This window comes from Lynx canadensis, chromosome E1, assembly GCF_007474595.2.
Source record: "Lynx canadensis isolate LIC74 chromosome E1, mLynCan4.pri.v2, whole genome shotgun sequence".
Classification (NCBI taxonomy): domain Eukaryota; kingdom Metazoa; phylum Chordata; class Mammalia; order Carnivora; family Felidae; genus Lynx; species Lynx canadensis.
In genome coordinates this window covers 27,179,756-27,195,055 of record NC_044316.2, presented here as the reverse complement: position 1 = coordinate 27,195,055, position 15,300 = coordinate 27,179,756, and the positions used below count along the sequence as shown (strand labels likewise).

At 37.0% G+C, this 15,300-nt stretch overlaps 1 protein-coding gene across 1 annotated transcript in view; it reads left to right on the top strand.

Moving 5' to 3' along the window:
- The window catches only part of GDPD1 (glycerophosphodiester phosphodiesterase domain containing 1), a 50,769-nt gene that overhangs the window by 19,728 nt on the left and 15,741 nt on the right, over positions 1–15,300 (top strand). Inside the window, exons 3-4 of the mRNA XM_030296681.2 lie at positions 6,544–6,679; positions 9,008–9,053. Coding sequence (XP_030152541.1) covers positions 6,544–6,679; positions 9,008–9,053 — 182 coding nt within the window. The remainder of the gene's footprint in view (positions 1–6,543; positions 6,680–9,007; positions 9,054–15,300) is intronic.

Here is a 15,300-nt window from a genome sequence, read left to right as displayed (position 1 = left end):
ACATCTTAGTAAGAATTACATTAAGGAGCCAGGTTTGTTTTTCTCCTAACAACTAGTAGTAATTAGGACACTGAAAAAGAGTGTTAATTAGGGAGGAGTAGGGGAGCAGTATGAGATTTTGGCATAAGGCATCAAGTGGCCTTTGGGATGGGAATTGGTGTTTTTTTTTTTTTTTTTAAGTTTATTTATTTATTTTGAGAGAGAGAGAGCACGTGCATACAATCAGGAGCAGAGAGGGAGGGAGAGAGAATCTCAAGCAGGCTCTGCAGGCTGTCAGCCCAGAAGCCGATGCAGGGCTCAAACCCAGAAACCATGAGATCATGACCTGAGCTGAAATCAAATGTCGGATGCTTAACAGACTGAGCCACCCAGGCGCCCCTAGGATGGGAATTGGGAATGGGATCCTAATTGGAGTGGATCATCAGAGGTAGGTGAAGTCAGAGAAAATGGGTAAGTGGTTGACTCCAAAGGCAAATTTTGGCAGCTATATAATTTTAGAATCATTAGATCTGGGATGGCCAAGGATCTTAATCTTCTAATCTAGGGTCCACTGGATTCCACTTACCATGACTTCATTCTTTCTTTCTTTTTTTCTTTCTTTCTTTCTTTCTTTCTTTCTTTCTTTCTTTCTTTCTTTCTTTCATTTATTTTGAGAGAGCATGAGTGGGGCAGGGGCAGAGAGGGAGAGTACCCCAAGCAGGCTCCGTGATGTCAGCACAGAGCCCAATGCAGGGCTCAAACTCCTGAACCTACAGATCATGACGTGAGCCAAAATTAGGAGTCCAGCACTCAACTGACTGAGCCAACTAGGTGTCCCTCATTCTTTCTTTTTTAACCAAGTGAATTAACACACATTTAAAAAAAATTAAGAAATGAGGTGCCTTGGTGGCTCAGTCCATTAAGTGTCCACCTTCAGCTCAGGTCATGATCTCGTGGTTCGTGAGTTTGAACGCTGTGTCGGGTGCACTCTGTGCTGACATCTGGCAGCCTGGAGCCTGCTTCAGATTCTATGTCTCGCTCTCTTTCTGCCTTTACCCCACTCATACTGTCTCTCTCTCTCTATCAAAAAAAAAAAAAAAGAAAGAAATGTGTTGGATACCTACAATATGCCCCACATCGTGAACATTAGAAAATATGTAACAGACATAGGCCTTTCCTCTAGGAATTTAATATACAGTTGTAGAGACCTGACCTCTTATGAACCACTGGTATTTGTGGTTTAAGTGCATGGGAATATATTGCACAAACATAATTTATCTACTTTTGTGTCTTCTCACCTCCTCTGCTCACCACAGCTCTACTCTTTCCATTCTTGAATTTTAAAAAAGTGTTTCTAGAACTTTCTCCCTGTTTCACCCATGTTTACTTTTTCTTCATCTTGAAGTGTCACCCGCGATGATTAGTGCATAAAGTGCTATGTGGGCATTTTACACATTCAGAGGTTTTTTAACAAGTAACTTACAGAGTACCAGCTGTGCAAGGTCCTGTGTCCAGGCACTAGGAATACAGTAGTAAACTAGATCTAGGTTATGATTTCACGGTTCATGAGTTGGAGCCCCATATTGGGCTCTGGGCTGAAGGACAGGGCCTGCTTGGGATTCTCTGTCTCTGGTCTCCCTCTCTCTTTGGCCCTCCCCTACTCTCTCTCTTTCTCTCCCTCTTTCAAAAAGGAATAAATAAACATTTAAAAAACTGTTTTGTGTTGTATAAAATATACATCCCATAAAATGCAAAATCTAAGTATATAGTCTGATGAATTTTTTTAATGTTTATTTTTGAGAGAGAGAGAGCAAGCAGAGGAGGGTCAGAGAGAGAGGGAGACAGAATCCGAAGCAGGCTCTAGGCTCTGATCTAACAGCACAGAGCCTGACATGGGACTTGAACTCACGAACCGTGAGATCATGACCTGAGCCCAAGTTGGATGCTTAACCGACTGAGCCACCGAGGAGCCCCTGGCCCAGTGAATTTTAGTATGTATGTACCTTTGTAACCACCACCCAGATAAAGATACAGAACATTTATAACACCCTTAAAGGTGTCCTTGTGACCTTTCCCAGTCCACACTTGTTGGACACTTGTCCAACTTGTTGCCCCTAGATAGCCATTACTCAATTTCTGTTATTCTATATTTCTATTATTTTATGATAAGTTGATTTTGCTAGTTCCTGAAAACATAAATGTAATCATACAGTATTTATACTTCTGTGTCAGGTTTTTCTTTTTTCAGTTTATATCTGTAAGATTCACCCATGATGTGTGAAGTAATGTTATCTGTTTTTTAATAGCCAAATGCATTCATCCCTCTCAGATATATACTTAGCAGAAGTGGAATTGCAGGATCACATGGTAGTCTATATTTATACCTTCCAAAGTGATTGTACCAATTTATATTCACACCAGCAATACATGAGGATTCCAGTGCTCCACTGTCTTGCTAATTTATTGTCAGGCTGTTTAATTTTAGCCATTCTAGTGGATATGTAATGCTATCTCATTGTGGTTTTAATTTACATTTCCCTGTTTGACATTTGATTTTGGACATTTATTCATACACTTATTGGCCATTTGGAAATCCTCAGCTGTGAAGTGCCTGTTCAACTTTGTGTCTGTTATTTTATTGTATATTGTCTTTCTGCAAAAGGCATTTCAGGCAAAGGGAGTATTCTTTTTTGTTGTTTATTTACTTATTTTTGAGAGAGAGAGAGTGAGCATGGGGGATGGACAGAGAGAGACACAGAGAGAATCACAAGCAGCTTCTGCGCTGTCAGTGCAGAGCCAGATGTGAACCCATGAATCGTGAGATCATGACCGAGTCAAAACCCAAGTCAGATGCTTAACCGACTGAGCCACCCAGGCATTCCAGGCAAAGGGAGTATTGAAAGAGTGTGGGGCTGCTTGGAAGGTAAGGTACGTTGTAAGGAGGTACAGAGAGCTATTAGTGTCATCACGGCTTTGGGAACAAGGAAACTGAAGCATAAAGAAGCTAAATAACTTGCCCAAGTAAGTGGCAGACTCAGTATTTGAACACAGACTCCAGTGTCTATACTTCCCACCCCCCCCTCACTTTATTGAGGTATAATTGACAAATTATAATATATTTAAGGTATTTAACCACTGTGCCTGAGTGGCTCAGTTGGTTAAGCGTCTGACTTCAGCTCAGGTCATGATCTCCCAGTTTGTGAGTTCGAGCCGTTCGGGGTCTGTGCTGACAGCTCAGAGCCTTGGAGCCTGCTTCAGATTCTGTGTCTCCCTCTCTTTCTGCCCCTCCCCTGCTCTCTCCCTCAAAAATAAACATCAAAAAAATATACAATGTGATGATTTGATATGTATATATATTGTGAAGGGATTCTTACAATCAAGTTAATTAACACATCCATCACCTCACATAGTTACCTTGTTTTTGCTCAGTGTTTGTGCTCTTTAACCACTGTGATATACCCTTTATAAAAGTGATAGGATCTTAGATGTGAAAGGAAACTTAGAGATTGTCTGATCTGATCCTTTCAATTTTTCTTTTTTTCCCCAATTTTTAAAATTTTATTTTATCATGATAAAATATACGCAACATAAAACTTGCCATTTAATTATTTTTAAGTGTACAGTTCAATATCATTTAATCTTCACATTACTATGCAACCATCACCACTGTTAATCTCCAGAACTTTTCATCTTTCCATATCAAAACTCTGGACCCATTCAATTAATAACTCCCTTACCTTCTCCCCCCAGCTCCTGGTAATCACCATTCTACTTTCTATTTCTATTAATTTGACTATTCTAAGTACCTTTATATAAGTGGAATCATTGAATATTTGTATTTTTATTTTTGGCTTTTTTCACCTTGCATAGTACCTTAAAGATTCACTCATGTTGTGGCATATATCAGAATTCCTTCCTATTTTTAAGGTATTTTTTTATTTTTAAATAATCTCTTCATGCAACATAGGCCTCAAGCCCCAAGATCAAGAGTTCATGCTCTACCAACTGAGCCAGCCAGGCTACCCAGAATTCCCTTCATTTTTAAAGGCTGAATAATATTTCTTTGTAGGTATATCACATTTTGTTTATCCATTCATCAGCTGATAGACAATTAAGTTGTTCCTAATTTTCACTATTATGAACAATACTTCTATGAACATGGTTGTATAAATATTTCAGGTACCTGCTTTCAGTTTTTTCTTTGTGTATTCAGAAGTGAAATTGCTGGATCATATGGTAAATCTATGTTTAGCTGTCTTGAGGAACTGCCATTTTATATTTCCACCAACAGTATACAAGGGTTCCAATTTTTCCACATCCTGGCCAATACTTTTTTTTTTTCTTTTTCCCTTCCCTTCTTCCTCCCTTCCTTCCTCCCTTCCTCCCTTCCTTTCTTCCTTCCAAAAGTGTGTGAAATAGTGGGATTTTTTTTCTTTTTTAAAGTTTAAGTAACCTCTAACCCAACATGGGGCTTGAACTTATGACCACGAGATCAAGAATCACATACTCTTCCAGTGGAGCCAGACAGGTGCCCCTCTGATTGTGGTTTTGACTGGATTTCCCTAATGATTAGTGATGTTTATCTTCGTTCCATGTGCTTATTGGCATGTCTTCTTTATAGAAATATCTATTCAGTTCCTTTCCTCATTTTTGAATTGGGTTATTTTCTTCTTGTTGAGGTTTTTTTAAGGAGTTCTTTATATACTGTAGATATTAATCCTTTATCAGGTAGATGATGTGCACATATTTTCTCTCATTCTGTGGGCTACCTTTTTACTTTGTTGATACCATCCTCGGTACACAAAAATTTTTAATTTTGATGAAGTACAGTTTGTCTTTTTTGTTGTTGTTCTTTTGTTTCCTGTGCTTTTGTTGTTACAGCCAAGAAATTATTGCCAAATCCAGTGTGGTAAAGCTTTTCCTGTATGTTGTCTTCTAAAGGTTTTTTTCTTCTTAGGAGTTATGGTTAGGTCTTTGATCAATTTTGAGTTTATTTTTCAATGTGGTGTTAGGTAAGGATCCAACTTCATTCTTTTACGTGTGGATATCCAGTTTTCCCAGCACCATTTGTTGAAAAGACTATCCTTTCCTCATTGAATTGTCTTTTGTACCCTTGTTGAAAATCATTTGACAGTATATGAGAGGGTTTATTTCTGGACTCTATTCTATTTCATTGATTTATATGTCTGTCTTTATGCCAGCACCATATTGCTTTGATAACTGTAGCTTTGTAGTAAATATTGAAATCAGGAAGTGTGAGTCTTCCAACTTTGTTCTTTTTCAAGATTGTTTTGACTCTTTGAGTTTCCTTGAGATTTCATATGCATTTTATAGTTTATTTATTTATTTTTAGTAATCACTGCACCCATAGTGAGGTTCAAACTTACAACCCTGAAATCAAGAGTTGCATGCTCTTCTGACTGAGTCACCCAGGTGCTTCTCATATGCATTTTAGGATGCATCTTTCTATTTTTGCAAAATCATTGGGATTTTTATAAGAATTTCATTGAATGTGTAGATCAATGTATCTTAATAATAAGCATTCTAATCCATGAATATGGGATGTCTTTCCATGTATGTGTATCTTATTTAATTTCTTTCAGCAGTGTGTTGTAGTTTTCATTGTACAAGTCTCTTATTTCCTTGGTTAAGTTAATTTCTAAGAATTTTTTGTTCTTTTTGATGCTATTGTAAATGGATTGTTCTGTTATTTCCTTTTCAGATTGTTCATTGTTAGTATACAGAAACATAACTGATTTTTGTGTGTTGATTTTTTTTAAGTTTATTTATTTGTTTAGAGAGAGAGAGTGCATGAGCAGGGGAGGGGCAGAGACAGAGGGACAGAGAGAATCCCAAGTAGGTTCCTCACTGTCAGTGCTGAGTCCAACATGGGACTTGAAATCATGACCTGAGTGGAAATCAAGAGTTGGACACTTAACCGACTGAGCCACCCAGGTACCCCTATACAACAAGTTCATAGCAAAGCAGGAACTGATATCCAGACTTTTTTTAACTTCTGATCCAGTGTTTTATTATTTTTATTGTTTTTAAGTTTTTATTTAAGTAATCTCTACACCTAATGTCGGGCTCAAACTCTTGACTTTGGCTCAGGTCATGATCTCACGGTTTGTCAGTTCGAGCCCTGCATCAGGCTCTGCATTGACAGCATGGAGCCTTCTTTGGTTTCTATCTCTCCTTCTCTCTCTGCCCTTCCCCCACTCTCTCTCTCTTTCAAAATAAATAAATAAACTTAAAAAAAAAAAAAAAAAGAGTTGCATGCTCTTCTGATTGAGCCAGCCAAGTGCCCCCTGATCCAGTGTTCTTTCCATTATACTGGGTTGTCAGGAATATGGATAGCGGGTTATGGAAAGGGGTAACATGATTCTCTTGTTATGTGTTGACTTTAGAATATTTTCACATCAATAAATCTAGTAGATGACAGTGTAGAGAAATTTTAGCGTTAAGAGTTTTTTTGCTATTTGATTTATAACTCCAAATTTTTACATCTGACAAAGTTAAGTTTACTTAACTTTCAGAATGTCATTATTCTTTGCATTTCTTCAGTGCAGTTACAATTGGAACTGATATGCTGGAATTGGACTGCCATATCACAAAAGATGAACAAGTTGTAGTGTCACATGATGAGAATCTAAAGAGATCAACTGGAGTCAATGTAAACATCTCTGATCTCAAGTACTGTGTAAGTAACAATGCATGATAAACTACTATCTAATAGATAACTAGAGCCTGTAAGATTATTAAAAACAATGAATGCCAGATAGTGTTTCAATAAATAATAAAAAATAAATGATAGTGATTAAATAATGAATGTCAAAGAAAATTTTAAAAACTATTCTAGGGGCACTTGTGTAGCTCAGTTCGTTAAGCATCCAACTTCAGCTCAGGTCATGATTTCACGGTTCATGGGTTCAAGCCCTGTGTTGGGCTCTGCGCTGACAACTCAGAGCCTGAAGCCTGCTTTGGATTCTGTGTGTGTGTGTGTGTGTGTGTGTGTGTGTGCGCGCGCGCGCGTGTGTGTGTGTCTCTGCCCCTCCCCTGCTTATGCTCTCTCTCCCTCTCTCTCTCTCTCTCCCTCCTTCTCTCTCAAAAATAAATAAACATTAAAAAAAAAAAAGAAAACTATTCTAATTTCCAGTGAGGATTTGTACTTACTACAGACACCTGTGGATACATCTTGGAGACTTATTTTTATAAATATTTTAACAAAATTACCAAAGTCTTCAAATGTAAAACTACTAAAATTCAACTTGCTTGAAGTATTCTACAATTTATTTGATTCAGATTAAATATATGAATTAATTTTAGTCTTCAAGGATAGGAAATCTGATTTTAGTGGTTTACATGCCATTATAGTAAAGACTGATAAATGGATGGGGAAATAAATGCTTTATTTTACCACCTAAAGAAAACTTATGTTAACAGAATACTATCTGTATGTATATCTTGTATGTTTTTTACATGGTTATGATCCTACTGTATATTATGTATATTGTGTTTTTAAACACTTTAACATTATGGCATGATACACATTTTTCCATGCTTTCTCATTTAATAGACTTTAGTTTTTAGAGCAGTTATCAGCAAAATTGAGCAGAAAGTACAGAGTTTCCACTAACTTCTGAACCTGTACATGTACAGCCATCCCTTCCCCCCAACCCCCCGTCAACATCCTGCACCAGAGTGTTACATTTGGTACAATCTATGAACCTACATTAACACATCATTGTCACCCCAAATCCATAGGTAACAGGTTTATTTTTATTTTTTTAATGTTTATTTATTTTTGAGAGAAAGAGAGAGAGTTTATTTATTTTTGAGTGGGAGAGGGACAGAGAGAGGGAGACACAGAATCCGAAGCAGGCTCTAGGCTCAGAGCTGTTTGCACAGAGCCTGACGTAGGGCTTAAACTCACAAACCGCGAGATCATTACCTGAGCTGAAGTCAGACGCTTAACGAACTGAGCCAGACAGGCACCCCAGTAGGGTTTATTCTTAATGTTGTACATTCTGTAGGTTTTAACATATAATGACATGTACATTTTAATGTATAATATGTATCAACTATTACAAGTGTCATACATAATAATTTCACTACCCTAAAAATCCTTGGCCTGTTCATCCTTCCTGCTCCCCAACCCCTGGCAACCATTGATCTTTTTATCGTCTTCATAGTTTTACCTTTTCCAGAATGTCATATTGTTGGAATTGTTTGGTATTTAGCCTTTTCAGATTCCATGCTTATTTTTCATAAGCATTTTAAATGACTGCAGTTATTCCATTGATTGGATATGGAGTTATTTTTAACCATTCCTCTTCTGTTGTTGGGCATTTGAATTAGTTCTAAGTTTTTTTTTATTTAATTAAGAATAAAATAAAATGCCACTTAAAAAAAGTGTTTTAAGGATTCTAAAATCTGGGACTCCTGTCTGGCTCAGTTGGTGGAGCATGTGACTCTTGATCTCAGGGTCATGAGTTCAAGCCCCATGTTGGTCGTAGAGTTTATCTAAAAACAAAGTAAGAATTAAAAAAAAGAAAAAACAAAAAACAAGAGAGTTCTAAAATGTGATAATAGAGGAATTCCCATTTTTCTGTACCCTTACCATTATTGAATATTATAACAAAAATGTCCTAAATTTTAATTTTAATTAGCATTTATTTATTTGTGAGTTTAAAGATTTTTCTGTTTGATTGTCATTGTTTAACATTGTCTATTCTTGACACTTATCTACTGAGATATTTGTATATTTATTATTGAGAAAAGGTCCATATTAAATAGTACAGATTTCTTTTCTGATAAGTTGTGAAAGAAAGTAGTTCTATGATTGATTTGCTGTTTGGGATATTCTGCTGAAGAGTGCCCTATGTAAACATAGGTAATGTTTTATTCTTTTATTTTTTGAAGAAGCATATCTTTATCTTAATGTAAGACACCAAAATACTTAAAAAATTTTTTAAATACTTTTAAATTTTGAGAGCTAACTTTTTTTTTTAAATCATATCTTTTAAAGGAACTCCCACCTTACCTTGGCAAACTGGATGTCACATTTCAAAGAGGTAATATTTCCCATTTGCAGCTTAAACATTTACATTAAAGTGTATTTGGTATTTGTTTATACTGAGAATTAGATATACATGTGTGTTCTCTTGTCATAGTAAATTCCAGCTAAAAGTACTGCCCTCAGTACCTACTCTTTCAGACCTACAGATCTGAAATCTGGACCCTAAGATGATAAAGGCTAGAGATTTAACTGGCTCATTCTATTTAAATTTATGTACAGGTAATTTAAGCCTGTATACTTAAAAAAAAAAAAGCCTGAATACTAATTATAAGAAACCCAGATACTATTAGGGATGCTTTGCATTTCTAAAGCTTCAAATTGTAGACGATTACTATAACTTGCAGTAATAATCCATCATAAGCAAAAACAATAAGTGAAAAGACATTGAAAAGGACCCCTTTCAGATCATTACTGATTCTGTAACATTTGATTTTATGTCATTTCACTGCTCCCTATATTAAATTATTAAAGAGAATTCTATTACTCAAGTAAACCACCCATTTCCTGGTCATTGTCACTTTTTAATCACAAGCATAGCAGTTTTCTCTCTTTTGAGGGAATATTTCTCACAAAGGAACATGTCCCTTGGCCCAGTTTGTTAGATTTGTTAGAACGGAAAAGAGACCACCTGGAGATAAAGGTTGCTGAGCAGGTACAGGGACCCACACTATCACAATTCAGCCTCATGTTTTGAATGATTCAAATGTAACTCAGTAAAACTACAAGATGGTCCATATTATGGTCCTTTGTATGGAATGGCTTGCATTTATTTAAAAAAAAAATTTTTTTTTTAATGTTTATTTATTTTTGAGAGACAGAGAGAGACAGCATCAGCAGGGGAGGGGCAGAGAGAGAGGGAGACCTAGAACATGAAGCAGGCTCCAGGCTCTGAGCTGTCAGCACAGAGCATGACGCGGGGCTTGAACTCACCAGCCGTGAGATCATGACCTGAGCCGAAGTCGGACGCTTAACCGACTGAACCACCCAGGTGCCCCTGGAATGGCTTGCATTTAGTTAAAACCTTGGTTAAATGTCAAGGATCTATTGATAATAATATTAAAAAAGAAATGTAACTACTTTGTGACCTAGATTTAAAACTGGCCAGTGTAATTTCCATTTGGTTGGAAAATTTAAGAAAGCCAAGTAAAAATCAGAAAATTGCTTAAATTAGCTATCTCTAATAAAGGATGTTTCTATCTGAAAATGGTTTGATTTTACTTTCCAAGTATCATTAAGCTGGGTTGGTTTGAGGAAACACTTTTTTCATTCTTGTAATTTAACAGGATTATACTTGCCAAGCTATTATAATATTTGTGTCCATTGTGGATTTGTGAAGGTTAAAAACATTTCGTAAGTGAAGCGTTTTGTTTGTTTTTTTGTTTGTTTGTTTTTGTTTCTTTTTTTATGTTTATAGAGCAAAGCCAAAACCTCACGAAGATTAAAAGATCCTTTGAGGGGAAAAATGTTTTTACTTTTTTTTCAGGTTTTATTCCTTTCTTTCTTTTTTTTAAGTTTTTATTTATATACCTTTCTCATAAAGTCATAAAATATTTGAATATGCAGTGACCTTTGAGACTATATAATTCTATCTCCTCCTGTTATAAATAAGGAAACCGAGGCATAAAGATGTAAATTAACTTGATTAAGGGCAGGCGTACAACAAATAAATGACAGAGCTAGGACTTGAAACTAGGCCTTCATCTAACCAGGTCAGTGTTCAGCTGTACTATCTGGCCTCGCCATCTAAAAAATCTTTTTTTTTTTCTTAATTTTAAAAAATATTTATTTATTTTATTTATTTTATTTTTTTGAGCGAGAGAGACAGACTGATAAAGCACAAGCAGGCAGAGAGAGAGGGAGATACAGAAACTGAAGCAGGCTCCAGGCTTTGAGCTGTCATCACAGAGCACCATACAGGGCTTGAACTCATGAAGTACAAGATAATGACCTGAGCCAAAGTCAGACACTCAACCGACTGAGCCACCCAGGCATTCCTAAAGAGTATCTCTCTCTCTCTCTCTTTTAATGTTTATTTATTTATTTTAAGAGAGAGAACGAGCAGGGGAGGGGCAGAGAGAGGGAGAGAGAGAATCCCAAGCAGGCTCCGGTGCTGTCAGCACAGAGCCAGATGTGGGGCTCAAACTCACAAATGGGGAGGTCATGACCTGTGCTGAAATCAGGAGTCAGATGCTTAACTGACTGAGCCACCCAGGTGCCCTAAAAGTCTTTTCTAATGCCTTATTAATAGCAATGCCATGTACATTCAAGTTTCAGACAGCTAAAAAGGATAATTAATTTTCATTCATATTACATTCAGTTCATATTACAATTAAGAATGCCTTACATGTGAAATTTACTGCATTTAGGCTAATATACAGTACTTGATTCAGATTAGGTAGATAGTTGTTCCTTTGTGTGTGTGCGTGTGCGTCCTATTCCCCTCCTCAGAATTCTGGCTTAACTTTTCTTTAAATATGAGAGAGAGAGAGAGAGAGAGGGACTGTCAACTCTCAGAGGAATACAGATTTTAGGCCTCTTGCTTTCTTTGTGATTCACAATTTTACCAGAGATGGTAAAGGTGCTTTGGTCTACCACAGGCTACATTAAAAAATAAATGTAAAGAAAGAATATAAAAATGTGTTAACCAAAGGGTTTGTTCTTATCTATCCTGCTAACTTGAAAGTGGATTTTTTTTTCATGGAAAATACACATTCTGGATAGTCTAGGTTGGTCAGAATGATCACTTTAAAAGTTCTTTCATGCTTATAAGAGGCTACTTCACTCATCCCATCACCCAGCACATCCTATTGCTTACTCCTTGCCTGTCACTCTAGTTTTCCTCTTTCCCTTTTTGTAGTATTTCCTAGGTGGTTATCTTCTGCCCAGAACAATACTGGGGACAAACTTCTTTCCCCAACTCATTTTCTATATTCTGTGTTAGCTGAGGCATTAATTTAAATATTTTCACATCACTTTAACATACTTTTTTTTTTTTTTTAGTTTAAAAAAATTTTTTTTAATGTTTATTTATTTTTGAGACAGAGAGAGACAGAGCATGAATAGGGCAGGGTCAGAGAGAGAGGGAGACACAGAATCCAAAGCAGGCTCCAGGCTCTCAGCTGTCAGCACAGAGCCCAACACGGGGCTTGAACTCACAGACCATGAGATCATGACCTGAACCAAAGTCAGACGCTTAACTGACTGAGTCACCCAGGTGCCCCCCCCTTTTTAGTTATTAATGTAACTTAAATCCCCTTGTTTCTTTCTTTCTTTTTCTTTTTTAAGTTAATTTATTTATTTTGAGAGAAAGAGAGCAAGTGGGGTAGGGGCAAAGAGAGAGGGGAGAGAGAAGGAATCCCAAGCAGACTCTGCACTGTCAGCACAGAGCCCATTGTGGGGCTGGAACCCACAAACCGTGAGATAATGACTTGAGCCGAAATCAAGAGTCAGACACTTATCTGACTATACCACCCAGGCTCCCCTAATTTCCTTGTTTCTCCCACTATTAGATGCAATATTATTCTTATTGTATAATGTTCCTAAGTTAGTTTTGTCTGTTTGACTTCTAAGTTGATCCTTGCAACCTTACCTTCATGTGAATAGCTAATGCCCATGGCAGTTCTTTTGACTGCTAAATTAATTTTTTCACCCTTAACAAGCTATGAAAAATTTTACTTAACTAAAAAACAGTACTGTTTAAATGGAATGTAGCAATAGAAATGCTCTATATTTGCACTGTTACAATAGACAGTTAATCACGTGACTATTTTATTTATTTATCTATCTGTCTATTTATTTATTTATCTATCTATCTATCTATCTATCTATTTATTTATTTTACTTTACATCTAAGATAGTTAGCATATAGTGCAATCAGGAATAGATTCCAGTGATTCATCCCCTATGTATAACACCCAGTGCTCATCCCAGGCCCCCCTTAAGGCACACCTTCTACACATGAGGATGGACTCTGACAACATCAAAAGCACATGATCCATCCAGCTGAGGATTTCAGGAGACCTCTCCCGTGTTCATATTGTTATGCTTCAAGTTCATGTGCTCTCTTTGTGGCCAAGGAGGCAGAGCCAAATGATTGAGAGGCTAGTCAGTATGACCCAGAGTCCCACCATCTGAATTACAAGGAGTAGTAAAAAGACAAAAAGAATGGAATATAGAACAGACAAAACAGTAACACATTTTCCTTTTTTTTCCCCATTTACATGCTGCCTTTTCATATGAGCCTTTATTATGGATAATTTTTTCACTTTTTGGCATAGATTTAATTTACTTTGTTGATATACTTCTTTGAACAATAAAGATGAAATAAAAGCTCTTTTACCATTTTGTTATTCACATGGTAGTGGAATTGCAGTTTCAGAGGGAAGGGGAAATTTTATAAGACTTGCATAGCAAAGGGGTGTCTGACTTCAGCTCAGGTCATGATTTCATGCACTGGGCTCCACACTGACAGTGCAGAGCCTGCCTGGGATTCTCTCTCTCTAATCCCCTACCCCATCTCTCTCTGCCCCTCCCCCTCTTGCGTGCTGTCTTTGTCTCTCTCAAAAATAAATAAACTTAAAAATTACTTATATAGCATGTATAGTATATTATGTAAATGATTCAAGGCAAAAGAGATTAAGGAAAAAATTAAGAAAATAACCCTCAGGAAATGTAAAAAATGATTAAAAAATCCTCTTCTTATTTTTTTTGTGATTCAATTTTCTTTGAGTAGCTGTATTGATACAATTCTTTATTACTGAATTAGCATGTATTTCCCTTGCCTGAACATATATATATATTCTCAATCTCTGAAAATTTCAGTGGTGATAGCTTAGCAAAACTTTCCAAACAACCTCAGTGTCCACTAGCAGGGTATAGGGAAGGAAACATTTTCCCCTTCTACTCTCTAGGTTCTCAGCAAGGCTCTGTAACAAAAGAGAGATTAACAAGAGAAAGACAGAAGTTTATTAATATGTGTGTGTCATGGAGAACCTCAGGGATGAGTAACTCAAAGGTGGCTAGAACTTGAGTTTGTATAGCATCTTAAACAAATCCAATACATTTTCAGAGAAATGACAAGACAAAAGGGATTTTGAGTTTCTAGGGTGGCAAATTGTGGGAAGGTGGATATAAAGGTGAATAAGGAAAGATAAAGACTAGTCAACAGTTTGTATTGTGGAGTCCTGTGGTGCTGATAAGGGTCTAAGGTTGTTGGTGATTACGTTTTGGAAAAATTTAAGTCTTGTTTCTAGGCAGATGGGAAAGGACCGAGATTTTCTCATATCTGTTTCATCTCAGTTGCCTTATGTTCAAAATTATCCTAATGCCAAACTGCCATATTTTGGAAGTGGTAAACTCTGTTACCTTTCTGGGGGAATGGTTAAATTAAAATAATTAAGGGACAGGGCGCCTGGGTAGCTCAGTCGGTTGAGCTTCTGACTCCTGATTTTATTTATTTATTTATTAAAAAAAAAATTTTTTTTTAAGGTTTATTTATTTTTGAGACAGAGAGAAACAGAGCATGAATGGGGGAGGGTCAGAGAGAGAGGGAGACACAGAATGTGAAACAGGCTCCAGGCTCTGAGCAGTCAGCACAGAGCCCTACGCGGGGCTCAAACTCACGGACTGCGAGATCATGACCTGAGCCGAAGTCGGACGCTTAACCGACTGAGCCACCCAGGCGCCCCCTGACTCCTGATTTTAGCTCAGGTCATGATCTCACGGTTTGTAGGTTTGAGCCCCGCATTGAGCTGTGTGCTGACAATGTGGAGCCTGCTTGGGATTCTCTCTCCCTGTCTCTCTGCCTCTCCTTTGCTCATGCTATCTCTCTCTCAAAATAAATAAATAAAACTTAAAAAAAATAATTAAGGAGCATCTGGGTGGCGCAGTCAGTTAAGTGCCCGACTCTTGATTTCGGCTTGAGTCATGATCTCTCAGTTTCTTGAGATTGAGCCGCACATGCTATCAGCACAGAGCCTGCTTGGGATTCTCTCTGTCTCTCTCTGCCCCTTTTCCACTCGCACCCTCTCTGTCTCTCTCAAAATAATAGAATAAGATTGGTGGATTAACACTATCAATGTCATAGTTATGATATTGTAGTATAGTTTTACAAGAGGTTATCATTGGGAGATCTGGGTAAAAGGTGCACAGATCTCTATTTTTCTTATAACGTCAAGTGAATCTATAGTTATTTCAAAAAGGTTAATGAAAAAAAATTTAAATCATAATTCTAAATATAGTGT